Consider the following 24,508-nt stretch of genomic DNA (forward strand, 5'->3'; position numbering starts at 1 on the left):
GCTTTGTTGTAAGTAGATTTATATTGGCATACAATGTTACAGGGAAGGATTTAGCTGTAAAATCAAACCGATCATACCACCCGGTGTAGTCACTGCCTGATCTAAAATCTACTTTTTATCGTTTCGATTAAATCTTCATTACAGGATAACATTTTTTTTTTAAAGTGCACCAAATGTGCACTGTATTAGCAAGGTACATTAGTCCAAGGGAGGGGAAAATGGATCTGCTGCAAAGACCCTCACTCACAACATTGCTACATCACACAGTCCATTAAATGATGACGAGGCTGCTGGATAGGCAATTATAATATATTTATTAAAAATAGAACAGTATGTAGCCAGTAACCTGTACCAAACATGAGTCAGACAATATAAACAGTGCAGGAAAGGCCTACCCTGAATGTTACAGCTAGAAATGCTTCCGTTTTCTTATTGCACTTTTCCCATAAATAAGGCTTCCCATTACTCCTGCAGCTAAAAACCAGTGGAAAGTCCCCGCAATTCCTTTACACTGACGACCAACATCAGCCCCAACATTGCTGTGGCATCTCTGTTCAGATTGGTTACACTTTTGCTTCTTAGTATCAAAAAGATCCATAGATGGATGCATACTAAGGACAACTGACATCTCTACCAAACATTGAATGGCTGCTGTATAATAACTTTCCAACTGTGACCAGTGCTGCTTCAGTCCCTCTCCATACTGCTTAAGTACTGAGCATATTGGTCCTGTACAGGCTGAAATGGAAGCTGCAGTATCACTGCTTGTGTTAATAAATGCAATCCTATTTCATAAAGTGATGGCACCACTTTATGATTGGTGGGTGTCTGACCTCCAATCATCCAGTGAATACTGTGGTGCCTCTGGCCGCCCAGTTATGGAACTACAACTGCTCCCATTCACCTAAATGAAGCTTTGCTGCAGTTACCCAGCACAGTGGGTGGGCAGGAGCACTGCTATGTAGAGAAAGACTGAAGGAATTGCAGCACTGAATAAGTGCTTCGGTCCCTTCATTTTCAGGATCGGCAGGTGTCCCAGAGTAGCACCCCCCAATCATCATACAAAGATGCTATATGCCATCACTTTAGGAGATGGGAATACCACTTGAAAGCTGTTAGCAGTGTTCACAGGAGATGGCTTCAGTTGCAGCAAGCAGTCACATATTTCACTGGTATCTGCTCACATTATAGATGATCTGAAAAGCCAGGCAAAGATATGAGTATAAATATTAATATCTAAATAAAAACATGTCTGGTACAGATTTGATTTCAGTTCTACTTGGTAGACATCCACCTTTAAATGTAAAGGCACAACATGGTTGTGGACAGAAGAATATCCTTGACATATGAAGACAACGGTTTTCCAGTAGGACAAGCAGAGTCTGTACATATAAAAGTGGAGCTGTTCCTCAGAGGTATACTGGGGTCTCTTGTCCGGTGAGCAGTCTGTAGGTGGAGGCTGGCATGGTTTTTATATGGACCTGTAGATAGATTCATACGATCATAACTCAATTATATAAAACCAAATTACATTGTGTTTTCTAGAAAGATCTTACCTCCCCTGTAGCATCCAACAGTGTCTGGATAATCTTCTCATGTGCTGTGGCCACCACACTTTGTCCATTTATTTCAATGATTCGATGCCCCACTCTGATGCCTCCTCGTTCAGCAATACCTCCCCGTACAAGGCTACAGATCTGTTTAGGCACACACGGTTAACATATAACACTTATTTTAGACTTCCTAATAGCTTCTTGACACTCACCACTCCATCTTCTACACTGAAGCCTAGCTGGTAAGTAGTGTCGGGCCTCTGAATAATCGCTGTAACAACTGGGGGGCAGCGAACAATGCTTAGGACCACCTCAGATTGACCTTTCAGGTCCTGAGAAAAGAATGTGGGGAAAAAGTAATTACGCAACTCACGTACAATAAGTACCTGTATCGACCTGCCCCCAATAAACAGGTTTATAAAAACAGAAGGTTAAACTGAATATCTAGGACCCCACTACTAAGGCTTTTTTATTCAGTGTCGCAGGTAGCATGTTATTTTATTTTTCGGGTCTAGTAATTATAACGGCTATCTCCAGCAGCACAGCCGTCGCTCTATTCAAACAGAGGACTTGAGCCCCCATTCTTGTGGTGGATAGGATCAGAAGATCATTAAAAATTGGAGCAAGGCTAAGCAATAGTATAAAATGACAAAAGCAGCATCACTTACGTGTTGAACCCTCTGCTGCAGCAATGGTGCTTCCCCACCAGTCCTTGTCTACTAGGCTGCAGCCATGTTGTCAAAGTGACCTATGTCTATCCGCGCAAGCCCAGTAAACAAAACAAAAAATGGTGGAGCACAGTGGGACTCTTTTGTTGTTTTATACAGCTGCTTGTTTTTTTTGCCAGAATTTTGTAGAACAAACCCTTTAGGCAGATTACTTACATGCGGTTTTCCAGACAGCACAAAAAAAAAAAAACTGAGGCAGAAACTGAGAATATCTGCTGCAAAATGTGCAATCAGTTTTTTTCCCCAGCACTTTCATTATTTTGTTGTAAAAACACCAGCTCCAGATGTTAGCTGAAGGACTATAGGAAATACACATTTTTCCCTACTCCATTTGATTATTTATCAAAAGTCTCACAGCACTTCATCAATTAGACTAGGTGTATTGGCATTAGTCTGACCTCTAGTGGCTCTTTATCAGTACAAAGAAATAGATGCGTGGGGCGCTAAGAAGTATAAAAAGCAATACTAAAAGGTGTATCTTGCTATCTATCTATATATAATATGTATGCTATATAAGCACCTGACTTTGCACTCTGTATTATGGCTTGACAAAGGCTCCATTGAGTGAGCTGAAACGTTGCTGTCTACACATGGGTGAAAAAATACCCTTTTTTGTGCTGCTGTGTGCTGCCTTGGCCTTCCCTTACGTATATATAATATAATATATATCGTATTATCCACAGCAAGGGAATTTAAAATCTAGATTATGTGTAAAAACAATTGCATATAAATATAAACACAAGAAAAATTGCAGAGATTCTCAAATTATAAGTATCTGATGCAAGAATATGCCACTTACTTCACCAGGGAGGGGGGGTGTACAGGATAAACTCATGACACTTGTCACCCTAACACCACATCATGATGGACCTTCCTTAGAAGAATATACAATAAAAGTATTCTGTACAGTGCATGTTTAAATAGCCATACCGAACAATACACATGTGGGAGAGTCCAAGAAAATAATTGATTTCCTGATTATGTGACTTCCGGACTGGAAGTGTGTAGTGCGTTCCACCACTGGAGGGCATGATTATAGTGATCTAAGTAAGCAAAGGACTTGATTGATCAAATAAATGGCCTCACGGCTATGTAGATAATAAACCGGATAGAATGAATGGGGCCTCCACTTCCGGTTAGCGTCACGTCTCTTCCGGTGAGCGTCCAAGCTGGGGCGATGTCACTGTGCATAATGCGTCCCAGTATGGAACGCTCCGTATTAGAAAGGGAAGGTAAACTCTAAGGGGGCGTGGCAAGAAGTCACTAAGATCAGCCGTGCCCATGTACAGTGTGTTCCAATGTGGAGCGTGTCGTTCAAAAGGAATATTAGTCTCAGTTACAAGGGACAATATTTGGAGCGATGCTAGTTAATACATATGTATTTACCATATTTTTTGCTTTATAAGACGCACCTGATGTTAAGACGCACCTAGGTTTTTGAGGAGGAATAGAAGAAAAAAATATTTTGAACCAAAAGGTGTGCTTTTGGTAGCTTTTGAACTAATGGTGGTCTGTGCATGACGCACTGTGATGGGGGGCGATCTGTGCATGACGCACTGTTATGGGGGGGGGGGATCTGTGCATGACGCACTGTGATGGGGGGGGGGGGGGGGGGGGGATCTGTGCATGACGCACTGTGATGGGGGGGGGGGATCTGTGCATGACGCACTGTGATGGGAGGGGGGGATCTGTGCATGACGCACTGTGATGGGAGGGGGGATCTGTGCATGACGCACTGTGATGGGGGGGGGATCTGTGCATGACGCACTGTGATGGGAGGGGGGATCTGTGCATGACGCACTGTGATGGGGAGGGGGATCTGTGCATGACGCACTGTGATGGGGGGGCGATCTGTGCATGACGCACTGTGATGGGGGGCGATCTGTGCATGACGCACTGTGATGGGGGGCGATCTGTGCATGACGCACTGTGATGGGGGGCGATCTGTGCATGACGCACTGTGATGGGGGGCGATCTGTGCATGACGCAACTGTGATGGGGGGGCGATCTGTGCATGACGCACTGTGATGGGGGGGCGATCTGGTGCATGACGCACTGTGATGGGGGGCGATCTGTGCATGACGCACTGTGATGGGGGGCGATCTGTGCATGACGCACTGTGATGGGGGGCGATCTGTGCATGACGCACTGTGATGGGGGGCGATCTGTGCATGACGCACTGTGATGGGGGGCGATCTGTGCATGACGCACTGTGATGGGGGCGATCTGTGCATGACGCACTGTGATGGGGGGCGATCTGTGCATGACGCACTGTGATGGGGGGGCGATCTGTGCATGACGCACTGTGATGGGGGGCGATCTGTGCATGACGCACTGTGATGGGGGGCGATCTGTGCATGACGCACTGTGATGGGGGGCGATCTGTGCATGACGCACTGTGATGGGGGGGCGATCTGTGCATGACGCACTGTGATGGGGGGCGATCTGTGCATGACGCACTGTGATGGGGGGCGATCTGTGCATGACGCACTGTGATGGGGGGCGATCTGTGCATGACGCACTGTGATGGGGGGCGATCTGTGCATGACGCACTGTGATGGGGGGCGGATCTGTGCATGACGCACTGTGAATGGGGGGCGATCTGTGCATGACGCACTGTGATGGGGGGCGATCTGTGCATGACGCACTGTGATGGGGGGCGCATCTGTGCATGACGCACTGTGATGGGGGGGCGATCCTGTGCATGACGCACTGTGATGGGGGGCGGATCTGTGCATGACGCACTGTGATGGGGGTGCGATATGTGCATGACGCACTGTGATGGGGGGGCGATCTGTGCATGACGCACTGTGATGGGGGCGATCTGTGCATGACGCACTGTGATGGGGGGCGATCTGTGCATGACGCACTGTGATGGGGGGCCGATCTGTGCATGACGCACTGTGATGGGGGGCGATCTGTGCATGACGCACTGTGATGGGGGGCGATCTGTGCATGACGCACTGTGATGGGGGGCGATCTGTGCATGACGCACTGTGATGGGGGGCGATCTGTGCATGACGCACTGTGATGGGGGCGATCTGTGCATGACGCACTGTGATGGGGGGCGATCTGTGCAATGACGCACTGTGATGGGGGGCGATCTGTGCATGACGCACTGTGATGGGGGGCGATCTGTGCATGACGCACTGTGATGGGGGGCGATCTGTGCATGACGCACTGTGATGGGGGGCGATCTGTGCATGACGCACTGTGATGGGGGGCGATCTGTGCATGACGCACTGTGATGGGGGGCGATCTGTGCATGACGCACTGTGATGGGGGGCGATCTGTGCATGACGCACTGTGATGGGGGGCGATCTGTGCATGACGCACTGTGATGGGGGGCGATCTGTGCATGACGCCACTGGTGATGGGGGGCGATCTGTGCATGACGCACTGAGATGGGGGGCGATCTGTGCATGACGCACTGTGATGGGGGGCGAATCTGTGCATGACGCACTGTGATGGGGGGCGATCTGTGCATGACGCATCTGTGATGGGAGGGCGAATCTGTGCATTGACGCACTGTGATGGGGGGCGATCTGTGCATGACGCACTGTGATGGGGGGTCGATCTGTGCATGACAGGCACTGTGATGGGGGGCCGAATCTGTGCATGACGGCACTGTGATGGGGGGCGATCTGTGCATGACGCACTGTGATGGGGAGGCGATCTGTGCATGACGCCTGTGATGGGGGGCGATCTGTGCATGACGCACTGTGATGGGGGGCGCCGATCTGTGCATGACGCACTGTGATGGGGGGCGATCTGTGCATGACGCACACTGTGATGGGGGCGATCTGTGCATGACGCCACTGTGATGGGGGCGATCTGTGCATGACGCACTGTGATGGGGGGCGATCTGTGCATGACGCACTGTGATGGGGGGCGATCTGTGCATGACGCACTGTGATGGGGGGCGATCTGTGCATGACGCACTGTGATGGGGGGCGATCTGTGCATGACGCACTGTGATGGGGGGCGATCTGTGCATGACGCACTGTGATGGGGGGCGATCTGTGCATGACGCACTGTGATGGGGGGCGATCTGTGCATGACGCACTGTGATGGGGGGCGATCTGTGCATGACGCACTGTGATGGGGGGCGATCTGTGCATGACGCACTGTGATGGGGGGCGATCTGTGCATGACGCACTGTGATGGGGGGCGATCTGTGCATGACGCACTGTGATGGGGGGCGATCTGTGCATGACGCACTGTGATGGGGGGCGATCTGTGCATGACGCACTGTGATGGGGGGCGATCTGTGCATGACGCACTGTGATGGGGGGCGATCTGTGCATGACGCACTGTGATGGGGGGCGATCTGTGCATTGACGCACTGTGATGGGGGCGATCTGTGCATGACGCACTGTGATGGGGGGGGCGATCTGTGCATGACGCACTGTGATGGGGGGCGATCTGTGCATGACACCTATGGGGCGATCTGTGCATGACACCTATGGGGCGATCTGTGCATGACACCTATGGGGCGATCTGTGCATGACACCTATGGGGCGATCTGTGATGACACCTATGGGGCGATCTGTGCATGACACCTATGGGGCGATCTGTGCATGACACCTATGGGGGCGATCTGTGCATGACACCTATGGGGCGATCTGTGCATGACACCTATGGGGCGATCTGTGCATGACACCTATGGGGCGATCTGTGCATGACACCTATGGGGCGATCTGTGCATGACACCTATGGGGCGATCTGTGCATGACACCTATGGGGCGATCTGTGGCATGACACCTATGGGGGGCGATCTGTGAATGACACCTATGGGGCGATCTGTGCAATGACACCTATGGGGGCGATCTGTGCATGACACCTATGGGGCGATCTGTGCATGACACCTATGGGCGATCTGTGCGTGACACCTATGGGGCGATCTGTGCATGACACCTATGGGGCGATCTGTGCGTGACACCTATGGGGCGATCTGTGCGTGACACCCTATGGGGCGATCTGTGCGTGACACCTATGGGGGACGATCTGTGCGTGACACCTATGGGGGCGATCTGTGCATGACACCTATGGGGCGATCTGTGCATGACACCTATGGGGCGATCTGTGCATGACACCTATGGGGCGATCTGTGGATGACACCTATGGGGGCGATCTGTGGATGACACCTATGGGGCTCTGTGGATGACACCTATGGGGCTCTGTGGATGACACCTATGGGGCTCTGTGGATGACACCTATGGGGCTCTGTGGATGACACCTATGGGGCTCTGTGGATGACACCTATGGGGCTCTGTGGATGACACTTATGCTCTGTACGGCTCTTATTGTAGTACCGTAAGTATAGAGCGCAGACCGGCATCTCCATCGGTCATGCGCCACCTGCCGCAGCTCCCTCCTCATGCGCCGCCTGCCTGCTATCTCACTTTATGAATGAACAGGCAGGCGGCGCATGACAGAGGGAGCTGGGGCAGGTGGCGCATGACAGAGGGAGCTGGAGCAGACGGCGCATGAGGAAGGAAGGCGCGGCAAAGCGGCGCATGGACGATGGAGATGCCGGTCTGCGCTATACTTACGGTACTACAGTAAGAGCTGTACAGAGTATATACTATCAGATATAGATCAGATTGAATGTTTAACAGTTGCGGGGCCGGTGTATTAGAGTAGAGTCACTGCACCGGGCCCCGCCTCCTCCCTCCACACTGTCACTGATACTTCGCTGGCCGCGCTGTGCAGCATAGCGGCCAGCGAGGGTATTCGCTTTATAAGACGCACGGCCATTTTCCCCCCACTTTTAGGGGGGAAAAAGTGCGTCTTATAAAGCGAAAAATACGGTATACGTATAATACTAGACGTTCACATGGACGAATATATTGATGAGGGAATATGAATGTTGGATGAACACAGATCTATTTATATATTTATTTAGCAATATATCATGTCTATCACATAAATATATAAAGATAAATGCATAAATACCATGTCGGCCTCATATCAAAAGATTCTAGTCATTTAATCACTATTACAAGAATTCAAGTGGGAACCGAATATGTTTTGGGTCACCATGGATGTTTCATCTTTGTACAGCTATATTATTCGCGATTTAGGCCGAAAGGCAATTGATAGTTTCCTTCTGGAAGATTTCTAACTTCCACAGAAACAGAAGGAATTGATCTTGGATGCAATTAAGGTCATAGTGGAAAACAATTACCCGTATTTTTCGCCCTACAAGACGCACCTAGGTTTTAGAGTAAGACAATAAGAAAAAAAAAATTCTCATTACACCTCAGGTCAGACCACCAAGTTAATTAGACCTCAGCTGACAGCCCCAATTAGACCCCCCAATGTTCATAAAACCTCAGATTAGACCCCAGAGATTATTTATACATAAGATATGACTGGCGTGCACATCGTGAGGTCACAGAGCGCCCTCATGCTGTGCGTCAGCCACTGCACAGCCGACGACCAGGAAGCGGTGCGTACAGAGTCTTCACCGCTTCCTGGTCCTCCGGTACTAATCAGCGCTTCCATAATGGAAGCGATCATTAGTATTTGCCCCATAAGACGCAGGGGTATTTACCCCCAGTGCGTCTTATGGGGCGAAAATACGGTATTTCAGTAAAAGGGAGAACTTATTTGCAAAAGCAAGGGCACGGCAATGGGACAGAAATCGCCCCCTCATATGCCAATCTTTCCGGTCCTAATGTATCAGGGCGTGGTGTTTTGTGATAAGTACAGGCGATCTCGCAAGGGAGGTTGAGGGTGACAATTGTCACGAGTTTATCTTGCGCTTATAATTTGAGAATCTCTATGCATTTTCTTGCTTATATATGTAATTGTTTTTATACATAATCTAGATTTATAAATTCTCTTACTGTGGATAGTACGATGTACATGTTTTATTCGACAATATACATATATATGATACACCTTTTAGTATTACTTTTTATACTTCTTGGCGCCGCATACATCTATTCTTTGCGGTCCACCATTACTGGTAAGCCATACGTATTTGGCATCGTGGGCGCTGCCTACTCGTTCATATATTTTTGAGAAAGTAACACCATTTTTTGTGTCCATTGGACTTATTCTGGCCCGGAGAACCTTAAAGTATTCTTTTTTTTTCTTAAACTTTTTCTTACCGGATTAATCCCTGGCTGGTAGAAAAGGAAGACCAACTAACTTGTGCCATTGACACTGGTCACGTGATCCCCAATGCTCAGTTCTCCACTACGTTCTGCTGGTCCTGCATGCATTAAATTGGCAATTACTACAGTGGGGAGTAAGGATCCCCACCCTGACTCCACGACAGCCACCACCCAACATTTCTCCTCTCTCTTTCTGGATATAAACCTGTTGATAGAAGAAAAAAAGAAAAAAGATTTTTACCAGAATAAGTGTTTGTGCGAAATAAATGAAAATGCAAAACCAAAAAAGATGCAAAAAATGGATTTGTGGCTACAAAGAAGCTTTATTCAGTAGTTAAGCCGTCTGAACTTAAACATCTGAAAAGTCTATATCTGATGTCATAAAAGTAAGATTAAAAGTAATTTTCTACATGTAGACGGTGACATCCTTTCTCACCCCCATTATCCAGTTCCTCTACAGGCTGGAATGTTTGACTGTTGTGCCCTACAAACATTGGGATTTATGAGTATATAATGTGGTGTAGGAGATCCCCTTCAACTACTTAAAGGATATGGACACCTTTGTAAAAATAAATAAAAAACAATTTTACACCAATAATTAATTTTTTGTGTGGAGAAAATCATTTCTCCAATTGGTTGCTTTATTTATCTTTTTTCGTTTTTTGTTCTACAGCCTGCTGTGCTTCCTATGGGAGAGGAGCAGAGGATGGATTGATTGATGGGGGAGGGGGGGTTTGGAGCAATCAATGAGGAAGGGGAGAGCAGCAGAGGATTGATGGCATGAGGGGGTGCCATCACTGGTGAAGGGAAAAGCAGCAGAGGATGGATGGCGGGGGGGTTCGATCACTGATGAAGGGGAGAGCAGCTCACTGCATACCACAGCACTGCCACATGGTGTCCAACTGCGCGCACACAGCACTGCCACATGGTGCTCACTGCATACACAGCTCTGCCACACAGGAAACTGCACAACATGCTTACATAGCCCTGCTTTACACGGTACACATGCTCCACTAAGGAAGCCTTATACCCTGCACAGTCCTACACGGAAGCCTCAGGAGTTCGTCTTACTCCTTCCATACACGTGGCTGATCACATGACTGACCTCACCACAGGTCCCTGTACACCTAATGTGCCGTTTAGTCTGGAGATGTCCGTGAGGGGCGGGGCTTTCTGTGTGCTGGACCTGGCAGTGTGCTGATACAGAGCTCGCCGACTAGAAAAAGACAATGCGGAAAAATACACAGGATTCTTTTTTCAGGGAGCAAACTAGCCAGAACAGGTGTGTATGACGCTTGTACAGGTTGTTGTGTGAGCTCTGGTAGACACTGAACAAATGTACTCTGCTGTACATAGCATTGTGTTTCATCACACTGTACTAATCTGTGTGGGACAAGTGACTGCTCACTGTGGGGACTGCACACAAACACTGTATTCAGAACAGAGTGCATGTAGTGAGAGTGTCAGTAATGAGATCTATATCCTGCTTATAACGCCATGGTTCTGACTGTAAATCGCTGCACTACCTTACCAGCAGAAATATCTATTGTGTCCACCTTGGATGGATTTTTTGCGACTGTCATGTCGCAGTGTGACACCATAGCCTATCATTATAAAAATTGTTGAGTGACATTGGTGCGACACATGTCGTCGTGTAGCCCTAAAGGGGCAAGGCTCTGTGGAGGTCACTGTTAAGGGGGCAGGGGCACTGTTAAGGGGGCGAGCACCGTGGAGGTCACTTTTAAAGGGGCGGGGTACTGTATCTTTTAACGACACACAGAAAACATTAATTAAATAGATGAAATATACCCTGTGCGAAGCCAGGTCCTTCTGCTAGTACATGTATATATGAGGGCAAAGCATGTTCTAGTAAACTGAGGACGTTGTTTAATTGCCATTAAGAGTTAAAAATGTATAACATTTATATATGTGTTGTGGTAAGTGCACGGTAGAGGTATGGTGGCGGTGTATATCTCACCCGGTTTTTCAGTTTAGCTGGGTTGAGAACTGAAATCAGAAATGGTATGGCTTCAGCTGTTTTTTATTTAAAGTTGTATGGGCTGGATTTCTTTGGACTGGAAGACAGGTTGGCAGTGGGAGTCTTCCAAGTCCACACCCTAGTCCATTACAGGTTTCCCTGTCCCCAGGTGAGGCCAGCTGGGTAAATCAACCCTCTGTGCATGAGTCTAGGGGAGAGGAAGTGACCCTACAGAGAGGGAAGCCTGAGAGGCTTCTGTGGTCACAGCCAGGAGGGCTTTCAAAAAGTGCGGCTTAGTGAAAGCGGATTTCTCCCCTGGACTTATGTTTGGTGAGCTGACCTGCTAAGGGTTGGAGCCTGAGACCCTGTGGGTGAAAACTGCGCTTTTGAGGAGAGTCAGGGAGAAGGACCTCTGTATTAGCTAGGGCCAGATGGGTAGGTGTTAATTTTACTGGTGCTGAAGTGCCACAATAAAGCACCATTTGGACTTTAACCCGTTGTCAGAGGAGAAGTCTGTGATTGCGACCCCCCTGTGAGAGAGTGATCCTTTACAGTGTATAAAAAAAAAAGTAGTGTATGTATCTTCCAGATGTGGACCCATTCAAGTGAATGGGTGTGAAACTGTAGGCCACACGGCCGGTGCCCGTATATTGCGGACCAGCTGTTTGCTTGTTGCAATACAGACAGAAACTCGCTACGGTGTGTGCATGAGGCACTGTCTTGTTTTAGACCTGGAGATTGTCTGTGTCCATATTGTGGCCCACATTTTACTTGAATGGGTCCGCAATGTGGGAAGTGCTTCCGTGGGTTTTATGTCCATGCCTCGCATCGCAAAAGAGTAGTGCAAGCATTACTTTTTTGCGATGCTGACTGATTGCGGATCTTGGAACCCATTCAAGGTGAACGGGTCCACGTCCGCAGATGGCAGGCAAACAGTCTGTGCCTGTGTATTGGAGGACTGCAATTTACGATCCGCAGGCAATTTAACGGCCGGCACCAGTCGTGTGCATGAGGCCTTGAAACAAGACCTGCTTGAATCTTTAGCTGTACACAGCCTGAGATCCAGCCATCAGCAGCAAGGACGTAGCAGTGACATCCTTAGCTTACTGAATTGCGGACCCTGCCGGCATGTATTATATACGTCCTTGGCAGGGAAAAGGTTTTAAAGCAGGCATTAACTGCCCCTCACTGTAGCTAGATTAATTCAATTCATGGTGTGGCGAAATTATTTATCTATTGCTGTTCCCTAACTGCGGCCAGCCCTGGCTGCAATATACAAGGGTTATTCTGAGCGCATCCAAATATGGCCAAGATCAGAGTAATCGTTTGAGAGTTTCAAAAGGAAATTCACAGGTAACTTAGGCACAATGCCCTGTATGCCTAATAACTTTCACTTAGCGATCTGTGCTTCCATTCTGTGGAATAAGTAACTTTTAGGCTGAGTTCACATGTTCAGCAATTTTAGAAGCCAAAGCCATGAAGGACACACACAAAAGGAAAAGCTGAGTCATATCCTCAGTTTGAATCCATTCTTGACGTTTTCTTCAAAATTCATTAATGTGTAAACTCAACTGTCACTCAAGAGGAGGGGCTGGCTGAGGAAGTAGGAGGAGCAAAGGCAGTGAATTTCCTGATGGCAGATAGCCTTTATGTCTCTTCCAATAGGATCCTGCACAAAATGGCTGATCCTTACTGCCACACCAACTTGTATTGGTAGTCACACTTACCCCATAACTACAAGCAGACTGACGAAAAAAAGGCCATTACAAAGCAATTATTTCACATGACACATGAGAAGAATTTGGACAACACAAGTACAGTGGTCCCTCAAGATACAATATTAATTGGTTCCAGGACGACATTGTAAGTTGAGTAATCGGTTCCAAAGCCCCAAAATGTCATCCAAGATGAGAGAAAATGAAGATATAAAGAAAAAATAAGCTGATAACCAAGGACATATAAAACAAGTCCTTACATATAACAGTCAGGAACAACTGCTAACCAGCAAACTAATACAGCTGTTTTACCAGAGAAGTGGCCTGATTGGTTGGATCCGAGTCCGAGGCATTGCATGTTGAGTCTGGTTTCATCTTAGGATGAGTCAGAAATGACCATTGTATGTTGAAAAATATTGTGTCCTGAGGCCCATTGTACCATATACTAATGGTTAAGCAGCGTTTTACAATTTTCTTACCCCCACCGCTCTACTCTGACTGTGGCATATTCCACTGGCGTTTCCTTATTTAGTGGTCAGGTATGCTGGTCCCCACACAAACCACACTCTGGGAAATGACAAATCACCACGTAAAACTTACTGCAAAGCAAAAATGTGAAAATTGCAGTGTGTAAAATGACCTTTATATTGTACGCTAAATCCCTGGTCAACAATCCCTATTGTTAGAGCAGTCGCTTGATGATGAAATGACCACAAAAGTGTCCTCATGCTTGGACAATATGTGGGGAAACCTGGAGGAAGTGTTTAATTTCCCTGACATCCCCGACCACAGGGAAAATGAAGAAGGGTACGGCTACAGTGGTGATTCTATAGAAATGAATGGGACTGCCGATGTCTGTCACAAGAAATCCAGCAGTGTTTGATTTCTTGCAACTGCGTGGTGATGGGCAACTTTGTGGTCCTGACCTCAACCAGTGTCGCCATATTAACCGCATCCTTATAGTTGTCATTCAAATCAAAGGGTTGTCTATCTATGTAACGCAGGACAGCTTCTTCCAGAGTGAGACTCTGAATAGGGCACGGCCCTCTATGAATTCCCCAATGTGAAATTATCTGGTGCACCTCCGTTCGAATTTGTAATTCTAGTGTCACACAAACATGGTACAGTTGAGAAACAATGCACCTGTATTAGACCGTGTCCTGTCTGTGGAAATGATCATCCCCAATAAAGCACCCATCAAAGCATTTTCATTTTTTTTTTTTAGCTACTTCTTTCATTCCTAATCCTGCCATACTAAATATAAATAATTAACACATTGCGGATGTGGACACGTACTCTTCTTCTTACCTCCCTGATATTCTCCTCCTTGGATGAAGTGGGCAAGGTCTGCATTGTAACAGTTGTTCTGTCACGCTGTGTATTCTCGTGTCTGTCAGGTTCCAAACCTTCAGCGCGAAGGAAGTTCTGGTATGCCAACCCAAAAGCCTGTCCAATAGCCTGGGCAATGAGTTTGAGCCTAAAAGTGGTGGAACACATTTGTTTTTTTCGCCTCAAAAAGTGGTCTTAGCATGTTAAATAGAAAATAATCACAGAAATCTCTTTTTGTAGCTAAATCATGGCTTTTCAACTCAACAAGGTATAAAGGGAGCCCTTTCGCTCAAGATCAATTCCCGAGTGAGAATAATGTTTTGTATGGCATGTTCCTCGTACAATGATACTTCAGTGGCAATTGTTAAAATCTCACACATTCCCTGTATGGTCCATAGAAGCCAGGACGAAGGATTGGGTAGGTAAGTAACAACTAGCTTCATTTTTACTTTCGAAAAAGCGCGTGGTAATGGTTTTCACGGAACAAGACCCATCTAGAGTCCCAGCCTTTTCTGTATAAATTGTAAATTCATATCAGCAACATGGGCAAGGAAGGTAGACTCACAGGCTCCTGCGGGCAGCATTTTACGCCCCAAAATAAAGACTGAAACCAAACTATACAGCACATGCCCTAGATCTGCCCCCAGAAAAGGCTGCATGCCACAGTCAAGATTACAGGCAATAGCAGGGGACTCACATCAACAGACTGGAAGACGTGGCACAGCATTTTATGTGGCCTCTTGTGTGAAAGACTGTTGGTCCTGATCTGCGTGGCGATTTCCCTAGCGTGCCATGAATACCACTATATTACCAATGTCAGCTGTATAGGAAATCGTCTGCAAGTGGTGATCCATAAGGGCCTCCCTGCAGTATAAAATACAATAATTCCTTATACAGAAAGAGTTTGGGCCTCCTGTAGACCTGGCCCTGTACAGCTCTGATCAATATGTATGGAGCTTTCATATCCCAGGTTAGCAAAGTTTCTACAGAACAAAACGTCCTATATGCTGCACCCAATCGAGCATGCCACCTCCTGTCCAATTCATTCAGAAATTAAACTGGAGGTACAGTGGGGCCACCTGCTATATTACAGCTGGCTACAAAACACAGCCGTAATACAGGCATGTGCATGAGATTACATTGGAATCTGCAATCACGTCCCCCGTGAAGTTCCAGTTGCCTGATCAGTCACAATGCCGGATGTCAGCCAGTCAAGAACCGCTGCATCCAACTATCCTTGTCTGGCCAAAACCTGGCATTTATGCCAGAAAGCTTTATCGGATCACTGCTGGATCCCATTCTAGTCAATAGGGATCCAGTAGTGATCTGTGGAATCATTCAGTGCTGGATCTGGTGAACTCCGGCAGGCTGTTCAGACAGAAAACCCAGAGATGTGAACATGGCCTAAGTTAGATTAAGCTCTGACCTGAGTGTCTGCAGTCAGGACTTTGACACGCTGTGTAGACACCATGACATCCACCTCTGTTCATAGGCTGAGATTCCCCATCTGGTGCCCTAACGAGGTAAAACAGAAAAAAAAAGGCATAGAAGAAAGGGATGAGGGAAGAAAGAATCTTCACGAGGACACTAGTCCATCCATGGCCCTCACCTTCACCCCTATCCCCTGCTCTAGTTGCCCTGCCGCATACGTGTTGCTGGGAAGAGGTCTGGTGTCTCTCACACTGCAGCTGTGTAGAGCCCAGATATTTGGCACCAAAACTACCCCATCCAGTAAATCCTCTGCTTCACAAGGGACCCGGGCAATGAATGAGAGACACAGAGAACCCCATTAACAACATAGAAACAAAACATGACTTAACTACCATGTAGAAACATAAATGAGCAAAATGTCCTGCGCGCTACGCTACCAGTCCTGTTCACTGCCCTGAAGTCCCATCGGAGAAGTCATGAAACATATGAAGTCACACTGTATCTGCAGCATATGGTGGAAAGCTCCCAGCATACCCATCAGCACAGTGGCTCAGTGGTTAGCACTGGTGCCTGGCAGCATTGGGGTTCTAGGTTCAATCCAACCAAGGACAACATCTGCCTGGAGTCTGTATGTTCTCCAAGGAGATACTGTTAGGGACCTTAGATCATGAGCCCCACTGGAGACAGCATGATGCTAATGTCTGCAAAGTGTGCCGAATATGTCAGTGTATGTTTTTCCTCTATGGCCGCCCCATGGGCAATGAATGCCACTGAATGACCACACAGTGCTAATCCATCAGAGGTATATGTCACAGGGAGAAAGTAGCCCAACAGTATGTTCACACAAATGTGGTTGGGTTATTATTTCTACTAGAAGTTATGAATAAATTGCTAGCAGTCTGCAGTAAGAATTAGGGATCGACCGATTATCGGTTTGGCCGATATTATCGGCCGATATTGAGGATTTTGAACGTTATCGGTATCGGCATCTATTTTGCCGATATACCGATAACGTATGGGGAACACAGAACGCGCTGCTCTCAGCGCGTTCTGTGTTCCCTCCGCATGCACAGGGGAGAAGGAAGCAGTGTCTCCTCCCCCTGTGCTGCTGCTGCCGCTGCGCCAATGAGGGGATTAGAACATAAGAGGAGGGGAGGGGCTGTGGCCGCTGCGCCACCAATGAAGATAAGCCTTTCATTCATTCATATACAGGAGGCGGGAGCTGCAGAATCACATAGCGGCTCCCGGCCCTCTATGAGCAATAGCTGCGGTCCGCGGTAGTTAACTCCTCAGGTGCCGCGGATCGCAGCTACGCTGATAGAGGTCGGGAGCCGGCTATGTGATTCTGCAGCCAGCTCCCGCCTCCTGTATATGAATGATCGATAGACTTATCTTCATTGGTGGCGCAGTGCGCCCCCCCCCAAGCCCCCCAGTATTAATCATTGGTGGCGCAGTGCGCCCCCCCACCCCCATCCCAATCCCGGCCAATAGTAAAAACATTGGTGGCGCCGTGCGCCCCCCCCCACCCACCAGTATTAATCATTGGTGGCGTGGCCACAGGATCCCCTCTCCCCTTCTCCTCCGATCGGAGCCCCAGCTGTGTAAGCCTGGGGCTCCGATCGGTTGCCATGGCAGCCAGGACGCTATTGAAGCCCTGGCTGCCATGTTCAGCTCCATGCTGCTGTGTGCACTATGCACAGAGCAGCAGGGACAGTGTGAGATCCTATTCACCCTGATAGAGATCTATCAGGGGGAATAGGACAAGGGTTCTAGTCCCTAAGGGGGTTAAAAGTTAGTAAAAAAAAAAAAACACAAAAATATTAAGTATAAATGAAAAAGATTTATAAAAAAAAAATACACATTAACAATAAACAAAAAAAATACACATTAACAATAAACATATTAATTTTCAGCAGATTTGTGTAGGAATTTTTTTTTTTTCTCAAAAATGAAAATTCCCAGAATATCGGTATAAATTATCGGCTATCGGCCTGAAAGTTCACAAATTATCGGTATCGGTATCGGCCCTAAAAAATCAATATCGGTCGATCCCTAGTAAGAATACAGAGAAGTGGTAACACGTTGGGTGTGTGTACCTGCACAGTCTGGCAGCACTGATTGGAGTCAGACTGTGCAGGTACACCCCCCCAACTGGTTACCTCCCCTCTGTACCCTTACTGCAGACTGCTAGAAATCCATGCATCACTTCTAATAGATATAATAAAGGAATGGCACAACATACAGACATAAGAATAGATGCTCCAGAATTATTAGTACGTGGTGAATGCATGACGCTATTAAAACAGGCATGGTGACAGGTCCTCTTTAACCCGTTAAGGATCGGGCCATTTTTCACCTTAAGGACCAGGACACCTTAAGGACGCGGTCAGCATCATCGAAGGGGTTAATCCGCAGCGATCGCCGATACGGGCGGTGGTCACAGAACCCCCCTCGGCATTGTCCCAGGGGGCCTGCTGATTGATTTCAGCAGGCACCCAGTTCCGATCACCACCCGTCGGGGATTGGAAATACACAGGGCGTACAGGTACGCCCTGTGTCCTTAAGTACCAGGACATCAGGGCGTACCTGTACACCCTATGTCCCCAAGAGGTTAAAGGGGTTTTCCAAGATTTTGATACTGAAGGCAAGATCCATCAAATCAGACCTTCTAGAAGAAGGCCATGCTCATCCACTCAGCAGGAGGAGGTGCACATCATTATACAGGATGAACACCAGGGGGTGCCATTATAAATGAAATAAATAGGATATCCCACAACTGAAGCATTTCTGTTAGAAATTACTACTTCACACACAATAATCACACTGTTAACCCATCCCTCATGTTTCCTCCAACCCTCTTTGCTTGCTTTTTCCATTCAACATCTCCGGCCACTTAGCCAGTGGTGATGGCTGTATGCCAGCTGTGAAATGTGCCAGGAAGGGCTGGCATAGCTTAGTCCAACTTACAAGTCAGTTTGGTGAATATTAAATGGTCTTTACAGCTTTAATACTGGACTAATACTGCATTCGGTACGGCCACAACATGGATGCCAATATGTTCCCATATATCACCACATATTTGTGCCACACATACCTTTCGGAGGTGCTGGATAGTCCTCAGACCCCGGTAATGTCTGTGGAGGCAGAATATCACAGGTGTAAGGGAATCACAGAAAGACAGTCCTATCAATCTACTACAATGGCCTAGTCTAGACAATACAATCATTTCAGATCTACCATCACCCAGCGGTTACAGTATCTCACATAAGTGAGTACACCCCTCACATTTTTGTAAATATTTTACCCTATCTTTTCATGGCACAACACTGAAGATCTGACACTTTGCTACAATGTAAAGTAGTCAGTGTACAGCTTGTATAACCGTTGTAAATGTTGTGTGCCCTCAAAATAACTCACACAGCCATTAATGTCTAAACACTGGCAACAAAGTGAGTGCATCGCTAAGTGAAAAATGCCCAAATTGTTCCCAGTGTCAATATTTTGTGTGGCCACCATTATTTCCCAGCACTGCCTCAACTCTCTTGGGCACAGAGTTCACTAGAGCTTCATAGGTTGCCACTGGAATCCTCTTCCACTTCTCCATGACGACATCATGGAGGTGGTGATTTTACGACTTTGCGCTTCGTACCTTCCATTTGAGGATGCAAAAGGTTTAGGCAGGAACATGCTTGGCCGATCCAGCACATTACCCGTCAGTTTCTTTAGCAAGGCAGTGGTCATCTTGAAGGTGTGTTTTGGGGTCGTTATTATGTTGGAATACTCCAGCAGCCAGTTTCAGAAGGAGGGGATCATGCTGTGCTTCAGTGTGTCACAGTACATGTTGGCATTCATGGTTCCCTCAATGACCTGTAGCTCCCCACAGCCGGCAGCACTCATGGAGCCCCAAACCATGACACTCCCAACACCATGCTTGACTGTAGGCAAGACACACTTGTCTTTGTACTCCTCACCTGGTTTCTGCCACACACGCTTGACACCATCTGAACCAAATAAGTTTATCTCGGTCTCATCAGACCACAGGACATGGTTCCAGTAATCCATGCCCTTAGTCTGCTTGTCTTTAGCAAACTGCAGGCTTTCTTGTGCAGCATCTATAGAAGAGGCTTTCTTCTGGGAAAACCAATTTGATGCAGTGTGCGGCATATGGTCTGAACACTGACAGGCTGACTCCCCCCACCCCCATCCCTTTAATCTCTGCAGCAATGCTGGTAGCACTCAGAAGTCTATTTTGAAAAGAAACTCTGGATAAGACGCTAAGCATGTGCACTCAACTTCTTTGGTCGACCATGGAGAGGCCTGTTCTGAGTGAAACCTGTCTTATTAAACCACGGTATTGTCTTGGCCACCATGCTGGAGCTCAGTTTCAGGGTGTTGGCAATCTTCCTATAGCCTCGGCCATCTTTATGTAGAGCAACAATTCTTTTCTCAGATCCTCAGAGAGTTCTATGCCACGAGGTGTCATGTTGAGCTTCCAGTGACCAGTATGAGAGAGTGTGAGTACAATAACACCAAACTTAACACACCTGCTTCCCATTCACACTGGAGACCTTATTTACCACATGTGGACTGAGTATATATAAAATATAACTTTTACTAGAATTTCACTAAAAGCATTGGCGGTTGCAGTGGGACGAAGGACAAAATAACATACATACATATAAACACATATATTGCCACCATCTAGAGCCGCGGTAAGATAATACTGGGTGGGTCTTACCCCGTCCTGTAGACACACGACCAATGGATGGTGGGTGGCGTCAGTGCTCCAGTGTGATAACGTGTCGTTGAGGCCGGTCATGATGATAGCCGCCTGACCATCCATATAGGGAGCGCTCTAGACCAGGGGCATTATAGGAGTGTCCAGATTGCCATACCAACAGAAGCATTTGGGCACAGTGCCTGTTAACACACTGGAGCACTGACGCCACCCACCATCCATTGGTCGAGTGACTACAGGACGGGTTAAGACCCACACACTATTATCTTACCACGGCTCTAGACGGGTTGCAATATATGAGTATTATGTATGATGTTATTTGTCCTTCGTCCCACTGCAACCACCAATGCATTTAGTGAAATTAAAGTAAAAAAAGTTATATTTTATATATACCCAGTCCACACAGTGTAAATAAGTTTATAAGTGGTGTGACATCTCTGCACATATGCACCTGGTGCATGGAGATACATTTTTTGTATATAAACACTGGAGACCTTGTAACACTAACAGGTCACATGACACCGGGGAGAAAAAATGGATAATTTGGCTATTTTTACTTAGGGGTGTGCTCATTTCTGTTACCAGCGGCTTAGGCTACTTTCACACCTGCGTTCGGGGCTCTACTTGTGAGCTCCGTTTGAAGGGGCTCACAAGCGGCCCTGAACGCATCCGTCCTGCCCTAATGCATTCTGAGTGGATGCGGATCCGCTCAGAATGCATCAGTCTGGTGGCGTTCAGCCTCCGCTCCGCTCAGCAAGCGGACACCTGAACGCATCCGTCCAGCCCTAATGCATTCTCAGTGGACGCGGATCTGCTCAGAATGCATCAGTCTGCCAGCGTTCAGCCTCCGCTCCGCTCAGCGAGCGGACACCTGAACGCTGCTTGCAACATTCGGGTGTCCGCCTGGCCGTGCGGAGGCAAACGGATCCGTCCAGACTTACAATGGAAGTCAATGGGGACGGATCCGCTTGAAGATGACACCATATGGCTCAATCTTCAAACGGATCCGTCCCCCATTGACTTTCAATGTAAAGTCTGGACGGATCCGTTCAGGCTACTTTCACACTTAGTTTTTTTTTTTCAAACTATAATGCAGACGGATCCGTTCTGAACGGATACAAACGTCTGCATTATAGGAGCGGATCAGTCTGAGCAGACATCAGACGGACCCGCTCTGAACGCTAGTGTGAAAGTAGCCTAAGGCTACTTTCACACTTGCGGCAGGACGGATCCAACAGGCTGTTCACCATGTCGGATCCGTCCTGCCGCTATTTCGCCGTGCCGCCGCTCCGTTCCCATTGACTATAATGGGGACGGGGGCGGAACTCCGGCACAGCACGGCGGTGCACAGCGAAAGCCGCCGGACTAAAAAGTCCTGCATGTCCGACTTTTTAGTCCGGCGGCTTTCGCCGTGCTGCGCTGGAGCTCCACCCCCGTCCCCATAATAGTCAATGGGGATGGAGCGGCGGCACGGCGAAATAGCGGCAGGACGGATCCGACATGGTGAACAGCCTGTCGGATCCGTCCTGCCGCAAGTGTCAAAGTACCCTAAGGCTACTTTCACACTGGCGTTTTGGGGATCCGTCATAGGCTCTCACAAGTGGTCCAAAACGCAGCGCAGCAGACCTGGCATACCTGTGGGACCCCACCATCCAGCTGCGCTGTTCTCCAAGCGTTTTGACAGTAAGTACTAACAGCGCCTCCTCTCACCTCCTGGACATTACGCAGGGACTGCTGAAGCTCTTGATCTGCCAGGCTACATGAAGAGTCTTCTCTGCTGAGTCCAGAAGACAATGATGAGGACTCTTCTTCCTCCTGCCCCCCAGCCTCAGAGTACTGCTCATTGCTAGATATAGCCTCCAGTCTGGCCAGGGGCGTCCTGGCATCCCCAGGTGATAATGTGCCCTCTTCACACTGGAATAGGGTGAACATCCCATCTTTGCCATTGTCTGTCAGAAAGAGTCCATTACCGCCAGCTGGTACCGTGCTGGATTCCGACAGTCGCTGCAGACGTTGCGCAAGCCCTTTCCCCATGGCAATATGTAGTAGGCATGGCTGGCATTTATGGGGTTCCTCCCCTTCATAGTGATCCCCATTAGAGGGGCAGGTCATGGTAGGCAACTCATTGAGAAGCTCCTGCATGTGGAAGGCACTGCCCTGCCCTGCTGGGTCCAGCTGTGACTCCATGCCTGTGACCTCCAGCGGCGGTCTGGTGTCCATGTCTGGACAACTGTCAACACGCGGGGGCGCTCTACTATCAATGTCTACTGAGCCAGTGCTTGCGGTACCGCAGCACTCTTCATGGCTGCTACCAGTCAGTAGTTCCTGCGTCTCCAAGTCCATGTGAGGAGCCTCAAGCAGGTTCCCCGAGAGATAAGAGGGCGGCGAGGGCGTCTGCTTCTGGAAGTCCATCCCGGTTTCCATCATTTCTTTGCAGGTTGAACAGGCGGCTGGTCACACACGGCTACTTATGGTATCGTCATTATTTACCACATACCCTGCCCTACTGCCCCCACCATCCCTTCCTGTCAAGTCGTGTGCACCCCTGACCCTGTGTCAGCTCCTCAACTTCCGTTCACTGTAAGGGGGGGGGGGGGGGGGGGAACGTGCGGGTTCCCGGGGCTTCTACCACTGCACTCAGCGCGAAGGGACCGCTGGGAGTTGTAGTTCTCGCTGGGGAGGTGGAATGGATGCCGGGGTTTTGTGCGCAAGCAGAAGGCGACCAGCAGGGACCGCACTACAGACCAGACGTCTCGTTTAAAAGTGAGGCTACTTTGTTCGGAGCTCAGGACAGCATTTAATGACGGATAGGTGGAGCGTAGAGCGAGGGGACTACATGTCCCGTGGTGCAGTGCGGCCTCATTGCCCCGAACCGACGCACGTGTGTGATGATGGGCTGGCAGGGGCAGCTCTGAGGGCTGTGGGCCACTCTCATCAGCCGGCCAGGGGCAGTGCAGCTACGGAGCTATGCCAAGAAGCCGGGTGAGCGGAGTATACCCCCTGGCTGTACGGGAGCTCGCGTTACCGCGGGGTTAGTTCAGGAGGTTGCTGCTCATGTCACCTCTGTATCACAGGGTCGCGGCTGTACGGCACTCTGCCCTTTTATTGGGGGTGCAGCCAATCCCTATCACCTTCATGTAACCTTGCTGTGCCCAGATGACATTGTGCCCCAGCACCTGTTGGACACTATGATGGTTTATGGGCATCTTCCAAGTAGAGATGAATAGATCGCTCAATATTCTTTTCAGGTCCGATTAGGTTGAATCGTCCATGCAATTAGATTCGGATTTAAAGAAATTCTACCAGAATCAAAAGTGCTCTGATGTCCTGGAAAGTCTTTCTGACTCTGTCCTTGATTCTCCTGGGTCCAATCGCACGAAACTTAAAGTTGGTAGAATCAGAATCTGAAATGTTGGGAAACTTCTAGCCAAATTTTAGAATCGATTCACTTCTCTCTACTGACTAGACATGCTTTCCAAGTTGTGTAGCATCCAGAGATTTCTTGCCCAAAACATGAGTGATTAGTAAGAATCCTGATGGTATAGTATAGCGATCCTGCAAGGACGGCTAAGTGATTGCGGCAGTTCTCCCAGGCATTGGGATAGACTAAAGGAAAACTGGCTTAGTTGCCCATAGCAACCTATCAGATTCGACCATACCTTTTTTTTTTCAGAGCCCCTTTGGATAATGAAAGAATCAAGCTGATTGGTTGCTATGAGCAACTAAGTCAATTTTCCTTTGCACCAGTTTTGCTAAATCTCCCCCATTGACTTTACAGTACGTTTCCTTTTTCTGTTACTCGGTGTGCAATCATATTTTTACTATTAGTCAATAATATATACAGTAAGTTAATATATATTGTATATATGTATACAATACTGTGCAGGTGTGGAAAAAGGTGCAGGCTAT

The 24,508-nt window shown here is 48.0% G+C and overlaps 2 protein-coding genes across 2 annotated transcripts in view; one reads left to right on the plus strand and one right to left on the minus strand.

Annotated features, from left to right (window-relative positions):
- Positions 1 to 299: 299 nt before the first annotated feature.
- APBA3 (amyloid beta precursor protein binding family A member 3) lies at positions 300 to 23,578 on the minus strand. Its single transcript, XM_040419820.1, is given in 16 exon segments — positions 300 to 1,481; positions 1,557 to 1,697; positions 1,766 to 1,886; positions 9,403 to 9,432; positions 9,434 to 9,576; positions 9,578 to 9,613; positions 14,410 to 14,572; positions 15,123 to 15,179; positions 15,181 to 15,290; positions 15,461 to 15,463; positions 15,857 to 15,916; positions 15,918 to 15,950; positions 16,047 to 16,150; positions 16,153 to 16,191; positions 18,956 to 18,995; positions 22,235 to 23,578. Coding segments are annotated over 16 exon segments (1,944 nt in total). The 5' UTR covers positions 23,027 to 23,578; the 3' UTR covers positions 300 to 1,409.
- Positions 23,290 to 24,508, plus strand: part of MRPL54 (mitochondrial ribosomal protein L54) — a 51,001-nt gene continuing 49,782 nt past the window's right edge. The window contains exons 1-2 of the mRNA XM_040419821.1: positions 23,290 to 23,362; positions 23,516 to 23,581. Coding sequence (XP_040275755.1) covers positions 23,290 to 23,362; positions 23,516 to 23,581 — 139 coding nt within the window. The remainder of the gene's footprint in view (positions 23,363 to 23,515; positions 23,582 to 24,508) is intronic.

This window comes from Bufo bufo, chromosome 2 (genome assembly GCF_905171765.1).
Source record: "Bufo bufo chromosome 2, aBufBuf1.1, whole genome shotgun sequence".
In the NCBI taxonomy this organism is placed as follows: domain Eukaryota; kingdom Metazoa; phylum Chordata; class Amphibia; order Anura; family Bufonidae; genus Bufo; species Bufo bufo.